At 44.6% G+C, this 15,146-nt stretch overlaps 1 protein-coding gene across 1 annotated transcript in view; it reads left to right on the top strand.

Moving 5' to 3' along the window:
- Positions 1-247: 247 nt before the first annotated feature.
- URI1 (URI1 prefoldin like chaperone) overlaps positions 248-15,146 on the top strand; it is a 65,659-nt gene continuing 50,760 nt past the window's right edge. Inside the window, exon 1 of the mRNA XM_069027308.1 lies at positions 248-389. Within this exon, the coding sequence (XP_068883409.1) occupies positions 367-389 (23 nt within the window). The 5' untranslated portion in view covers positions 248-366. The remainder of the gene's footprint in view (positions 390-15,146) is intronic.

The following is a 15,146-nucleotide window of genomic DNA, read 5'->3' on the forward strand; positions in this document are numbered from 1 at the left end:
GTGAGCATTAAAACTGCTGAGACAGGTAAAAGATAGCAGGGTGAATTATCTGTGTAGCTGGGGCTGAGCCCAAGCCTCCCTGGCTGCTACAGACAAGAGGGTGAGGGAGCCCTTGGGCAGCACCACTCCCTCCATCTTCCACCCACCTGCCCTTTTGGGATGGACCATTTCCTGATGAAACACAAATGGCTCCACCTGTCATAAACTGCAGCGTTTCCAGGGTGAAATTCATGGCACCTGGAGGAAACCAAAGCTATGAAAGAGTTCTGTGCTCCTTGAGCCTTTTTGGGGCTTGAGTTCTTTCTCAGCACCTTTGTTCTGCAAAGCCTGTCCTTGGAGTAGACCCAGCGAAATAATGATTGCTTCATGCTGTGCTGCCGGCTGGAGAGGTAAGGTGTGGCCTCATCTTCCCTCTGTGGGGGCCTGCAGGGATCCTCTGGGGCAGGAAAGCAGCACGTAGGAGCCTGGTGCTCGGCTGTGTGTGAGGGCTGGCTCTGGTGGTATGTTGCAATGGCTGGGAAGCTTCCCACCTTTCTGCTGTTGTAGAGCGATAGTCTCTACTAAAAAACCCCTTTTCAGTGTAATGTGATGTGTGGTGCTGGAGCACAGCCCACGGGCTCTGGCTGTGCTGTTCTAAACGTGTGCTCGAGGGAAGCGGAATTCTGGTGACTCCCGTTTATCATATATAAAGTAGGGATAATAATAACCTATGTCACAAGGGTGTTGCAAGACTTAATTAATTAGTATTTGCAAAGAGCTTTCAGATAATTGGATTAGAGGTGCTATATTAACACAAACTGTTATTGTTATTATTTATTTATTATGTACTCGTAGAGTTCATCTGTGCAGGATGCTTTTGCTGATGTAGCTTGCAGATATAAACAGAGGAGAGTGCATTGAGTTAAAGGGAGCAAAAGAAGTAAATTTCAATTCCAGCTCTTCTTGTGACCTCCTGAAGGCTAACGCACACCCAGAGGCTGAGCAACAGTTCCAGGGAAGTTTTGAGTGGTGCCTCCTGCCCTGGGAGGATAGCCACATTTCTGGGAAATGCCCCAAAAATGGGTGAGAACAAGCTCCACGGTCTGGGAGGCTGTTGCACAATGTGTTTAGCTTTCCTTCCCAAGTGCCTTTCAGCCCCTGTGTCAGGCAGGGGATGATGTAGAAGGGGTATTCCATGTCAGATACCCAGACCCGTGTTTCCATCTCTGTGTGAGGTTTGCAGCCCAGCAGCAGCAGCAGGGTGTGGGAATTGTGGCACTGAAATGCGTGCAGGGTTTTGAGGCTGGAAACCCTGGATTCATTTTTTATTTTGGGATATATTAAGGGCTCATCTAAAATGGAAAGACAGGAGAATAGCAGACATGGTCAGAAGGGGCAGCACTGTGGGGATCTGGTGCTATGGAAGTAGTTCCTGCCACGCTGGGTTGTGGCACAACCAGCACCAAATCTGCACTTGTTTCCAGAAAATGAAGTTATGGGTGAATATGTAAAATAAGCTTCCTAAAGCTGCAAATACTTTTCTATCTGACTTCAGCTTCTCTAGGTAATTCACCCCTGAGGTGAATACTTGGGTCAGAGTTAAATACAGCTGCTCTGGGATTTTGTGGGTATGAAAACAGACTAATTTGGTGCATAAGTCATTTTTAATGCACTAATTTCCTGTTTTACATGCAGAAATGGTCCATAAATGGCACAAAAGTCTTGAGGAAACTAAGCCTAAAGCATCTTGTTCAGATAAACTGAATGCTGGAGTCTTCCTATTATATGAAAACTCTTGGTGCTTCACTTCTTGCTAAAGACCAGCAAATCTTTATCAGTTTATAGCTCTGCACAGGTTATTAGTTGTCTCAGGCTTGCATAGCTCTGTTTTTCTTCATTAATATTAGGCTTTTAGCCTTTGGATTTTTTCTTTTTGAAGAGCTCCAAGTCTGTGGCTGAAGATCTGAAGTCTTTCCTCATTAAAAAGAGCAACAACAAATACAGTGTGCGAATGAGATATTTAGGGAAATAGAGCAGAAGCTGCTCTATCTGGTTCAGGTTGCTCATCTGCAGTGTCCCCAGGTGCTGCAGCATCTCCCCCTGGGCCCTAAAGCTGGGTGTCCCCAGCTCTGCAGCAAGGCAAGATGCTGCCCTGCAGTGCACCAATGCTCCAGGCCTTGGTGGAAATGCACTGGTTTAGGTTCAAATATTCCAAATTGCCTTAAAATGAGGGCTCAGTCTCAACTTTCACACCTGTGGCTCAGGATTCCCATTAACTGTGAACACTTCTTGCCTTGAATCAAAACCCAGGAGGGAGAGACTGGCAGGAAAGCACTGAAGTCTGGAAAACTTGCAAAAATTCTGAAGTGCAACCAAGTCTGTATGAAAAACTTTGGGATAAAGTTTGTTTCTAGTTGCTGGTGAGCTACCAGCGTGGACAAGCCCTTGGCAGAGGCCTGGGTGAGGATTTCATGAGGTGAGAGAAGCAGCCTCCTTGGAGAGATACTGGCTCAGTTTTTGGGTTGCAGCCCCTGTCACCTGCCATGCTCTGGTCATGCATCCCTCTGTGCTTTCCCCAACCCAATCCTGAGCCTCCAGCCACGTTTCCCAGCAATATTGAAGGAGCTGTGTACATGGATCCTGAGGGCAGCAGCACCAGCAAGATGCAGGTGTGGAGAGCTCAGGGGCTGGCTCGAGTGCCAGGCGGGTGGAGTGGCAGTGAGTCCACAGCAGGCTTGGCGTGCCCAATTTATGGCCATTTACATGTGAAATTGTGCTGATCTAATTTGCATATGCAGTCATAGTAATCGCGGGCCAATTAAACTTGTAGTTCACAAAATCTGGGCCTGAAACCTTTACAATTCTTACAAACATACTGATATGAGTGTATATATCACTTCATCAAATTCATGAAACCATAAATTGTGCCTGTCTGGCATCACCAGCTGCATGCAGGAGTCGCTGGGGCTGGGCTGAAGGAGCCATCGGCCCCATGCAGCGGCTGGGGAAGATATTTTTAATGAGCTCTTCCCTATTCAAGGATTGAATCAGAGCTGTTAGGATGTCAGGGTAAGATTCATTGCAATATCTATGGGAGATTTATCTTTATTCTTCCATTTTTTTAAAAATGTAGTTGTCCTGGAGGAGTTGTTACAATGTCAATAAATGTGTCGTCTACATTTGTTAGTGCAAATGCAGTTGTAAAATGTCTGAGATTTGTCTCACATTTTCTATTTCTACCTTAACATTGAGGAACAGAAGTGGTTTCCAAATGGGCTTGTGGCTGGGTGGGGAGCAAGCCTCTGGCCACCCCAGCCCTGGAGATCCTGGTTCCCTGATGGAAAATTGGGTGATTTGGGTCCCCAGCCCCAGGACGGGGACAGGGAGAGATGCAGGTGGCTTCCTTGGGCAAGTGGAGCTGGGTTCTGGATTGTCACCCTCCCTGGCATGGCACCACCCCACTGGCTGCTCCCAGGAGCTGCCTCCTCCCCAGCTGGAAACATCTGCAAGCACCCAGACAGCAACTGACCCCTATGAGAGCAGATTTTAAAAATTTAGTCTGTCTACTCAGCTTCAGTCGTCCTCTTCCTGCCCCAGCAAGGGACATGCTCAGCACCTTCTCCAGCCTTCCCAGAGGACACCTACTGTGTCTCCACTTACCCCTTTGTGCAGTTCAACTTCTCAGGCACATCCTGCTAATTTAGCAGAGCATCTCTGAATAGTTGGTGTTGGAGCAAGGCTTTATCATAGCCAGATGCTGTTGATGACTTGAGGTTTGGCTTTTGTTCAGTGAGAAGAGCTCTAGCTATTGAAGCACTAAGTCTGGGGCTGGCTGTTGCAGAGCCAGATGGTTTCGTTCCAAATGTTTAAATTCTATAAATCTTTAATCTATAAATTCTGTTGTCACTGTGGAAATGATAGGTTAAATTTTGCAATCCTTGTAGATAGTTACCCTCTGAGTAGATATCATCAAAGATTAAAAAGTCATTATTTCTTGGCTTTTTATATATTTTTCCTTCTTTGTCATTTTTGTATAAGTTCCTACAGGGGAAAAAATTATTCCAAGCTCTGAGTTGAAGAACATCAGAAATCAGCTTCTCTGAACTGAATTTGAAAGAATTTTTTCCAATGCATTGCTCCTCTTTGGTCTAGATGCAATGTTGAAGGCCTTGGTGTATTTGTGAATTTTTTTACTCTTCATATTCCAGCCAACTGCAGATTTTATTCTCCCAATAATAACACTTTACACTCTACACATTTTGCAGAAAAGCCATTACTCATTTCGTTTTTACCCTTGTATTTTTGGTTTTAGGCCTGTAAGCAGCACTATTATTCTTCCCTTAAATCATGGTAGGCTCTGGTGGCATTGCTCATGGCCTGTGGCTGACTGCTGATGTTGAGGGGCACCATGCTGTGCCTGTCTGTCACCAGCATCACTTTTGCAGGACAATGTGGCTTAAAAACCTTGGAGAAGTCATGTCTCTGCTCAGACTCTGCATGCTGAGAGGTGGGGGACGGCTGCTCTGGGGTGGCGGGGTGGTCTGTGAGCCCTGCTGAAGGACTGAGCTGCACAGTGCCAATTTTGGGATGTGCAGTGTGGATATAGGGGCTTGTGGCTTTCCCTGCCACCACTACACTGCCCTGCCTGCTCGGTTTTACCTGGGCCATGCCAGGGAGTGCCAGGTGCCTTGCAAGGCATGGGACAGTCCCACTGTGAAGCAGGTTGTACCACAGGCTGGGGGATGCTGTTCTGGCTGAACACAACTGGGAGCCAGCAAACCTGATGCTTTTTAAAGCAATCCCATAGTCTTGCAACAAATTTTATACCTGATCAGTTATGGATTTGGGAGATGAAGTACATCTTCTTGAAAAGAGAAACAGTTGCTGGTGGAGCCAGGTGAACTCACAGATCTGACCTGGAGGCTCAGTCAAGGGAAGAAAGATTTTTAGCCTGCTCCAGTCTAAATGTCCCAATGTCAAACCACATTTCTGTGTGTCCCTGAACTATCTCCTGTTCAGCGACTGCTGCAGGTACTGTGAGCCTGATCAGCTCCTCAGGGACCTAACACCGGGCTCCAAAATGTGGGAGTGAAACAACACAGACTACTCAGAGCCTGAGAACTTACCTGCAGTCATAAAACCAGTCTGGGCTCACCCTGCCTTGCTGTAGCCAGAGGCGTGCCCACCCCTCCCAAGTGTGCTGCCAGGGCAGAGCCCAGCCCTGCTCCTGCCCACGCTGCCTGCCCAGGTGGTAGGGAGCAGGGAGAGGAAGACCTGCCCCCTTTACCCACCCCCCAAGGCAGCAGCTTGCAATGAGCTCTCAGTGCTGGTGCTTTGCTCCAGCATAACTTTAAAGTTGTTAGGGACAAAGCTTTCAATGTATCTGCCTGAGTTTATGCAAATGTATTTAAATGAATGCAAATTGCAATCTATTGATTTTTTTAAAATGATATTGGCAGGCATGAATGAGGCAGAAACACACCGCACTGATTTTTCACTATCTTGCATCTTTTCAAGCACTTTACTCTTGTGCACAGTGAACAGAAGTGTCTGAAACTCTGTTTTATGCTTGCTTTGTAGAGGCCAGAAAGCTGAACACACAGTGGATAGAAGCTGAGCCCAAAAGCATTAACCATTTTGAAACTAAAGAGGATTACTGCCACCAGATCTGTGTATCGGTGAACAGAAACACATGTGGGGGGCAGCAATTTGTGCTCGATGTGTGAGAGAACCAGCAGAGCTGTAACCTGTGTGTGCTGGGGAAAAACCCCAGGAGGGGAAAGAGGGTGGGGGGACGCCCCAGCAGAGGTGCATGGAAACTGCACTGGGCAGCCCTTAGGGTGGCTGGACGTGAGGAGAGCTGTGTTGGGGACCCCAGGAGCGTGCTGCAAGGGAGTGGTGGTGACAGCCCTGCTGTGGAGAAGAGGCACTGAGGGGGCAGGGCATGGACCTGCAGCTGAGCTGCCCTAAACCAGGGCTGCACACCTGAACCACGCAAACAGTGGTGGGGGAGTCAGTCCTGGGATGCAGGGTCTGTGCCCCCAAAGCTGTGCTGCTCCTTGGCTTGTGCAGCGGGACAGACGTGGCCCTGGCCTCCAGCTGCAGCTTGTACTGAGTGACTTAGTGGTTTATTTTTGAATTCCTTTTCAGTTTATAATAACTGGCCTGAACCAATGGGCTCTGCATCTCCTATCCGTGTTGTTTTTTGAAGTCTTTGTTATAGAGTAATAGCGTCTATCAATACCACATGGCTTTTATTTATGTAATTTTGTTAAAGGATACACAAAAAAAGGTGACTCTTGATCTAGTGTACAGGACAGGCAGGTTGAGAAGGAGCTGGTGGGGGAGTGGTTGCTGCCATGACTTAGCTGTGTGCTGAAGAGCATGAGCCCTGTGCTCTGCTGGTGGGACAGTACACAGGAACACGCTTAAAGATTTTTATAATTTAATTTCGGTTTCTTTGTTTGTTTGAAGAATGGTCTCCTGTGTTTTCTTTATAAGGTGGAAGCGGTTTTCCTTGCAGATGGTTTGAAGATGAAGGCTGGAAGGCTTGGGGAGGTACAGAGCAACCCAGCCTCTTGTCCGAGTTCTCTTGGCAGCTGCAGTGAGAGAGGCCAGGCAAATCTGGGGGATCCCTGGCAGAGGCTGTACAGCAAAACACAACTGGAGTGACTTTGGGGCTAGTGCTGTGCCCAGAGACTGAGCTTGACATTGGAGGGACTCAGCTCTTTGTGACCTTCCCGTTGTTCCGTGGTGCCCCTCACCTTGACACTGTTGTCCAGCTTCCACCTGGTGCACCTGGGTCAGATGTCAGATGATGGCTGCTTGGTGACCTGTGCAACTGTTGCAATTTCAGTGCATTCCTGGAAATGTGGATAAGTATCTCCAATCACAACTTGAATTTGTTGTGGTGACTGTTGGTTTTTGGTTTTCTTTTTCTTTTTGGAAGTCCTCATCACAGCCCTGCAGGGGGAATGGGTACAGAAGTCAAACCTCTTTCATCTGAATAATTTCCTTTCAACATCAGGGCACTACAGGAAGGGGAGGCTTGCTCTGTTTTCATCCTGCACGGGCTCCTGTCCAAGAGTTTTCATCATCACTAAACTTTTGTGACAAGCTAAACTCAAACATTTGTGGGGCAAAAAAGCATAGGAAACGTGTTTGGTGTCCTTGATACTGTAAATAATTGCTGGACAAGATGGAAGTAACGTGATGAAGAAGAATTGATGACCTCTATCAGAAACACTAATGAAACATTTCTGTTAGAAGGGAATTACAGGGTCATGTTTGTATGGCTTTTCATAGGAAAATATTTCATATCAATTGGCTACAGTGCAAACCTTAGGATAGAAAATGGCTCCTTATGTCTGGTTCTATGTAGAAATCAACAAGGTAGAGCAAAATTGTTGCTAACATGCAGCTTATATAGTACTGCATTTATTGAGGAGTCTAGTTAAATCCTAAACCTGCTGTTATATACCCATTTATGCAGCAAACACCTGATGCTCTTCTATTTGTTTAATATACTATTTGCTTAATGGACCATTGACATAATCATTTGATATAGATTCCAGTCATACCATGTTACCAAGCCATGATATATTAATACAGCTGCATATTAATGGTGGAGGGCAAGCATGTTATATTATTATCCATGACCAGTTAGTTTCTGGCTATCTTAGGGACATACTTCTCTAGGTCTTAGTCTTTATGGACCTGATTTTAAGAACTCTGAGCATTCCTAGCTTTCACTGAAGTGAACTGTTTCCTGCTGGATCCATATTTTAGGGTTACTCAAAGCCCACTAACCCAACCTGTGAGCACATCATTGTAATTGTACATTCCACTTGCAGTTGGAGGTATTTAAGTTCCTTTACTGTTAACAGTTTTCTTACATTTTTACTCAACAGATAATCAAGTAATGCTTTTCTTTCCCTATTTCTTTTTCTAATCAATCAATCAATCAATCAAAAGATGTCTATAAGGTCAGAAGGGACTGTTTATGTCAGGAAAGCATGTGCTGCTCCAGGCTGAGGGCAGAGTGGCTGGAAAGCTGCCTGTGGGAAAGGATGTGGGGGTGCTGGTTGGCAGCAGCTGAACATGAGCCAGGAGTGCCCAGGTGGGCACACAGGCCAATGGCCCCTGGCCTGTACCAGCAGTAGTGTGGCCAGCAGGACCAGGGCAGTGATTGTCTCCCAGAGCACAAGCCTTTATGAGGAGCAGCTGGGGGGGGCTCAGCCTGGAGGAGCCTCAGGGGGGACCCTATTGCTCTCTACAACTCCCTGACAGGAGGGTGCAGCCAGGTGGGGGTCAGGCTCTGCTCCCAGGGAACAAGCAAAACAACAAGAAGAAATGGCCTCAAGTTGCACCAGGGTTCCTTTAGGTTGGATATAGGGAAAGATTTCTTCACTGAAGGGTGGTCAGACACTGTACCAGGCTGGCCAGGGCAGTGGGACAGTTGCCACCCCTGGATGGGTTTAAAGGATGTGTAGATGTGGCACTAAGGGACATGGTTCAGTGGTGGGCTGTGGGCTTGTTAGTGCTGGGTTAACGGTTAAAGGTCCTTTCTAACCTCAAAAATTGTATGACTGATATAGATACATTTAGTTGCTCACAAATAGGATTATTGTGCTACAGTTATGATAGCTAGTGTAGAGCTGTACAGCAGCAAATATGATCTCTTCTGTCTTTCACCCCCTCATGCTCAGATTATTAATAACAATATGAAAATACGAGGGACCAGCATGCAGATTCTGCTCTTTGTGGGGTGCCTGCAAAATTAAGTGATCATTATAAATAGGAGGCAAAATTGGCATTTTATCTGTCTCATACGCTGTAATTAAGTAGCTGATTTCTTCCTGATGTGGCAGCAATAGTGGCTATGGAGAGAAGGAGTTTTTCCAGTAATTTCTGTGAGGCTGCCTTATACAGGAAAATAAAGATATAAAGCACAGGTGACAAGGAAATAGAAGAGTTAGTGATAAAAGGACTAAAATAAGAGGTTTGATTTGCACAGATTGAAAAGGATGTAGGAATGTTTGAGTGGATGAAAACAGGGTGGAACAGTCTGGATTCCTGGAGCACTGGAGGCGGTGTGTATGAGCCAGAGGGAGGACAGTGCTGGAGGGGAGAAGCAAGGAACTTGGGCACATGAGGAGTTCGTTCAACTGTTTGAGAAGGTAGTTTTAATATTCTGGACTGGTTTTAACATTAAAATTCAACTAAAAAAAAAAAAAAGGAACAGACTTCTTGAAGAAAAGCAGGCAAATTTTCTCGGTTGTTGCTGAACAGTTACCAGAGAAAGCACTATCCTCACTATCCTGCCCATCTCACCTGCTCTGATGGTGATGCTTGCAGGGAGCACACAGGCTGCTCTGAGTAGCAGTCCCACACTTAGAGTGATGAGAGGCACCTCCTGTGACTGTTTCCTGCAGTGTGAAGGCTGTGCTATGTTCCTTGCCAAAATCCTGGCTGTTTTCCTTAGGGTATCACGGGGACTTGCAGGAGCATCTTCAGGGGAGGCTCTGCTAAGCATCTTAAATTGTGTACTTGGGTAATGTCATGTGTAGATGCACATATTTCACACTTGCTAATTCAGAGAGTGCTATTCATGCTGTGCACTGGATAATGTAAGATCATGTAGAAAGTATAACATGAGAGAATATAATTAAAGCTATATGATGTGGCTGCACCAAATATCTTAATTGAGGTCTTAAAGGAAACCAGTTTTTTGTTTTCCCAGTTTTTGACTTTTCAGATTTGTTTCTTTTTGTAGTGCTGCCATTTTCTTAGTGTTTGTAAATAACTTCCAAAGCTTCTTAGATGGAGGATGTTTCCCCCTGCTTCCTTTCCAAGTCGTTCTGCATACGTATTGTTGGAGGAAAACATGTCAGGCAGGATCTGAGAGCCTGGGAGAGGTGAAGCTGTTTCAGCTTCATGTTCTCAGGCCCAACCAGCAGCAAGGCTGAAGATATATTTACAGCAGGCAAATGCATGCACCACAAAGATATACATAAATATATATATATGCACACAGCTGGGGATACAGAGCGCTTGCACAAATGCACATACCACTGAGAGCTTCATCCTGCTCTCCTCTCTGTACAATAGTCTGTATTCTATACATAATAAAGTAAGACACAGATATGCACACACGGATATGCACACATGGTGCTGTGTATCTATGTCTATACACACAGCACACAGCTGTGCTCAGACACCCAACCTGGCTGGAGCCCTGCCTGCCGCTCCCTTCCTGTGCCCTCTGGCTTTGTGATGGGCTGCTGGCGCTGTGGAGCTGCTGCCCCAGAGGGAGGCCTGGCACCCTTGCTGGCTAACAGGAGTCACCAAGGGCTGCCCATGGCTGTGGTGCTCCCCTCTTGGGGCTGGCTAGGGCTGCCTGTTCCCCGGGCTTCTCCCTTTTATTCCCCAGTGTGGCTGGAATCTCCTCTCTTCTCCCTGAACCCTTCGGTGGGTCTTACCTGGACTCCTCACTCACAGAGTCCTTCTGGACCTGCTGTGGGATGTAGCAAAGACGGTCCAAGGCGATCTCCAAAAAGTCCCTGCAGAGTTTGGGGGAGGAATAAGGATGTACAGGAATTATCCCACTCAAACTTAGACAACTGGCAGCCATATGTGTAAGCAAACAAAGTTTTACTGCTTCTCTAAAAGAGATGGTTTTAAAAGCTTTATTTTCTTGCCAGTTGGCTAAGAAGCGAGCAAGGAACAATAGATTCAAGCTGAAATAATTTGCATTTATGATGAAGACAAGGAATATCTACCTTGCATTTTCCTAAAAAAGAAAAATTAAACCCCATTTTTAATTAACTGATAAACTATTAATCAAATTTTTGCAATGTTAGGTGACACATTATTCATTTAGATAGAATGACTGTGAACTTAAACTAATCAAATCTGATTTGCCCACATATGCTTGATTGAAATACATTTTAACTAGCATATACAAAGAGAAAATCTTGGATTTCTTACCTAATCTTCAGAGTATACTGCTGAGTTAATAAGGGCAGTTTTTTTTAAATGAGACCACCATTTCTTAATCTGCATATCAAAATCAAGAGCAACTTAATTGCAAAACACATATTCCTGAAATCTAATCATTATACTGCTTTAGGGTATTTTATTGAAGCATGTTAAATTATGGACAGAATATTAATGATGAAGCTAATCAAACCCAATTAGTCACTTCTAACAATAGTCACATAAATATACAAGTCAGGTACTAAAGTAATGTAGGTATGGTTTTAAGTTTTTTTTTAATATAAAATTTATGTGATATATATGAATTATATACTCGTTATTTTTAATCTAAAAATCTAGGACAAGTAATTTCAAAGAAAATGTGATCTGCCAGAAGACAATGGGACTTGTCCCTTACCATTAGAGCTGACAGTCCTGATTTCTGAATATCTGAATGTTGCTCTGACATGAGGCTGATGGGCACATGGTTAATAGGACAGAAGGGTGGATCTGCGGGCTCCCAAATATGGGAAGTCAGACGTGCACGTGCGGGTTTCTCTCCACTTGTGTTGTGATTACCACGGCTGCACAAACTCGTCTGTGTGCTCAGTCTGGTCTCAGGCTGCACACTGCAAGATTTGCATATGCTGCTACAATAATTGTAGTATATAATAATTATAGATGTATTGTTTCTTCATTAAAAATCAGCATTTTCCTTTAAGCCCGGTACAGCATCTCATCGAGATTTAAGCAGGGTGGTTATCTTCATGCTGATTCATTTGTGTGTACTTTGATATTGGTATTTTGAGTGGGTTTCAGTTTGTTTCAGCCTCCTACTTGCTAATTATGAGAGGGCAGCTGTCATCTTATTTTAGTTCTCTCTAGTCCATCAGAAAATTCACACAATGCAGGGGTCACAGATGACCTTCTACTGATGTATCTTTTGAAAGATGATGTGTTTTGAAAATCCTTTTAAATTGCAACTCTTACAGTTTCCATAATTATTCAGGTCACATAAAAGAATGACTTAGCATATTTATAACCCCTCTTTCCACTTCCAGATTTAAGGACATGTATTTTCTAATTTGTAATCATCTAATTTTAAAAAGGGGTATCCATAAATAATAGGTATGGTTTTAGTGCCAGACAGGGAAGCCCTGACAGGATTTGTGATGCTATCAGTGCCAGCGGCTGTGCTGTGTCAGGGAACTGAGCAGCGTTTTCCTCCTACAATCCACAAGCACCAGCGGCTCAGGCACGTGCCTTCTGCATGGTCCTGTGCACGGCTGGCAGGGGGACTGGGGAGCCTCCCCTGCTAGATTTCATGGAAATGGGTCTCCAGTGATGAGCAAGGAGAGCTGCTGCCACAGGCAGTGAAGCAGGAATGGGACAGCGTGACTTTCACTGTTGGGTATAGCTCCAGGGGCTGGGCCACCAATGGGCACCAGCAAGGGCAGGGATGGATTTGTGTAACCATCACAGGAGCAGGTTGCTGTGGAGGGGCCACCTGGCCACACCTGGCTGGGAGCAGGTCTGTGCAGCTGTGCCACCCCGACAGCTCCCAGAGGGGTGGCTGAGGCACAGCTCTTGGGGCATGCTACATGTGCCACCAGAGGTGAAACTTGCTTTTCCACACTGATTCCTTCTTTAATGAGATCATACACAGGTGCTTATGCTAGAAACCAACCAAAGCACATTGGTTCTTGTGTTCAGAAAATAGCTCTGTGTCAGGGCTCTGGACAGCCCCTGTCCACTGACGATGGTGCTGGCAGCAATCAATAGCAAGCTCTTGCAAACAGTCTGTAATGACACTGGGATCTGCAAAGGGTTTTCTCAAATCAGTGTAAGATTAGTTGAAATCCACTTCTATGAAAAGAAAATACTTCAGTGAAATAAAAGCTGATGTTAAAAGTAGCACTAGAGCCTTAGCTTTACACAAGATTTACATTTTTACCTGCCATGCAAGTCCAAATTGGTTTGTCATAAATAGTGCTCATGTCCACAAAAACAGGCTGAGGGACCAAGGGCTATCTGAGCTGATACATGCTTACATGCTTTTTAATGTTGAGTATACAGCTTTTTCCAAAAGGAATCAAAAGCTTCTGGCAAGTTTGGAAAGGGAGATGACTGATACTGTATTGTAAATAGGAAAATTAAGACTTCCTCTACTCCTTCATAAACTCTTCTGGAAAGCTGCCTATGCTCTAAAGGCTGCAGGCTGTTTTATTCTATCTTTCATTATAAAAAGAAGATTGAGAAGTGACTCAATTATAATGTATAAGCACCTTCATGGGAAGAAAATACAGGGTACCAGGGAGCTTTTTCAGCTAGCAGGAAAATGTGTTGGAAGAACCAATGTCTGTAAACTGAAGTGGAAAAAAAGCTGCTGTTTCAAAGTGCCTGCTGGAACTCTGCTGGGTTTCATGATGGGTTCTGCCTGTCTTTGTGGTCTTCAGACTATGACAAAGTGTCTCTGAACAGCATCATTTAGTTACTTAGAAACTGTTAATCAAAGTCTAAAGTATTAATGCAAAGCTATTTTGGTGGTCTAGGAGGTTTTGCTGTGCAAGGTGGGGTAGCTGATCTAATCTTTTCTTGCCTTGACATCACCAAACCTAAGCATTATACTTCCTTGTCCATCATAATTGAACTGCAGCAAATATTTGGTGTTGTCTTGTGAGTGCAAGAGGAAATTACTAGTTCCTTGTTTTTTCTCACATTTCAGTTGCATAACAAACCATCATCCCAACCAGAAGAACACTTGCAAGTAAAGAATCCAGTCTCCTCTCCTTCACATAATATCTTGTTGCTCCTATTATTGCTACATTAAGAGTTAGTTCTCTCCAAAGTCTGAGTTTGTGCAACACTTCAAATGCACTGCAGCTGTGTGTACTTGGCAGTGGCTGCCTTCAGCCTGGCCTGTGCCCAGGGGACTGTGACTGTCTGTGCAACCCCTCGGACAAGGGCATGCCTGTCTCACACAGACAGCTGAGTGTCTGGGCGTGCTGAACATGTGGCAGGGAGAAAACCAGTTCACAGTGTATGGAATCTGGGGGCAGACCCACTCCAACCATAGCTTACTGCAGTGTTTTATAAGAATAAATGGGAAACTGCAAATTAGTTAAAGCTTATCAGCTGGGTGGTTATTACATCATGCCTGTAGTGAAAAAACAAAACTCTTCTGCTCCAGCTAAACTACTTCAGCATGGCTTGAGTACAGCTTTACTCCCACTGTGTGATTCTTTGGACCCAGCATGCTTCATATAGTGGTATTTGAATTCATCAGTGTTTCAAAAGAACACTAAAATTTCACAAGTACATTTAACTAAAAAATCTATATCTAAATAGCATGGAGGTAGTGATAAAAAGGAGGTAATTCAGGCCAAGATATTGCATTCACTTCCCTGTGAAAGGGCCCTTCAGACAGCGTGGAGCCAGGTTGAAGTCACTGAACTAATGCCAGCTTCTTTGCTCAGAGCCCAAGGAGTCTGTGCCTTGGTTTAGACGGGTGTCAGAGCCTCCTCTTTGACTTTAAGATGTGGGTGTTACTGTTTTTTTTTGAGAGAAGTTTAGTAAAAGCCAAACAAAAAACCAAAACCCTCTCTCCTGCCCCCCCTCCCCCAAAAAAAAGGAACAAAACCAAACTTACAAAGAAAAAACCCTCACTTTTTAGGGCTTTTCTTTGCTAGTACTACAAAGATATTTTGCTTATCAGAATCATCTTTCTGGAAAGCTTTCCTCCCCAACAGACTCACTGAAATGGGGCAAGAGCATGGCCAATCCCTGTATTACTCCAATCTTACCAGTGACTTTATTAAGGTTAGTTTCCATCTCTGTAATAACTGAATTTTATTTCTCTTAGGTGAGGGGAAAGTTCTGAAATAGTAGAAGAAATGTTAATTTCATATAACTGCATGATTCTTGAAACTGTCTACTGTAACAAGATGGACAAAGTTTGTCCTTTGTTACCTTCTTCCCACCTCATGCTGAAGCACTCCAAAGTGCTAAAGGAACAAAGCCCAGACCCCTTGAATTCTTTCAATCATGGGTGAAATTAAAGTGCTTACACAATTATTGTAGAGTACTCTGCAAATACTGAGTCACCACAGTGAGTTGTCAGTTCTCCTATAAAAATTACTGAAAATCATTATTGTGTGATTTATTTCCCTGGCAGTTTATCTAAAAATAAA

Source organism: Aphelocoma coerulescens, chromosome 11, assembly GCF_041296385.1.
Source record: "Aphelocoma coerulescens isolate FSJ_1873_10779 chromosome 11, UR_Acoe_1.0, whole genome shotgun sequence".
Classification (NCBI taxonomy): Eukaryota; Metazoa; Chordata; class Aves; order Passeriformes; family Corvidae; genus Aphelocoma; species Aphelocoma coerulescens.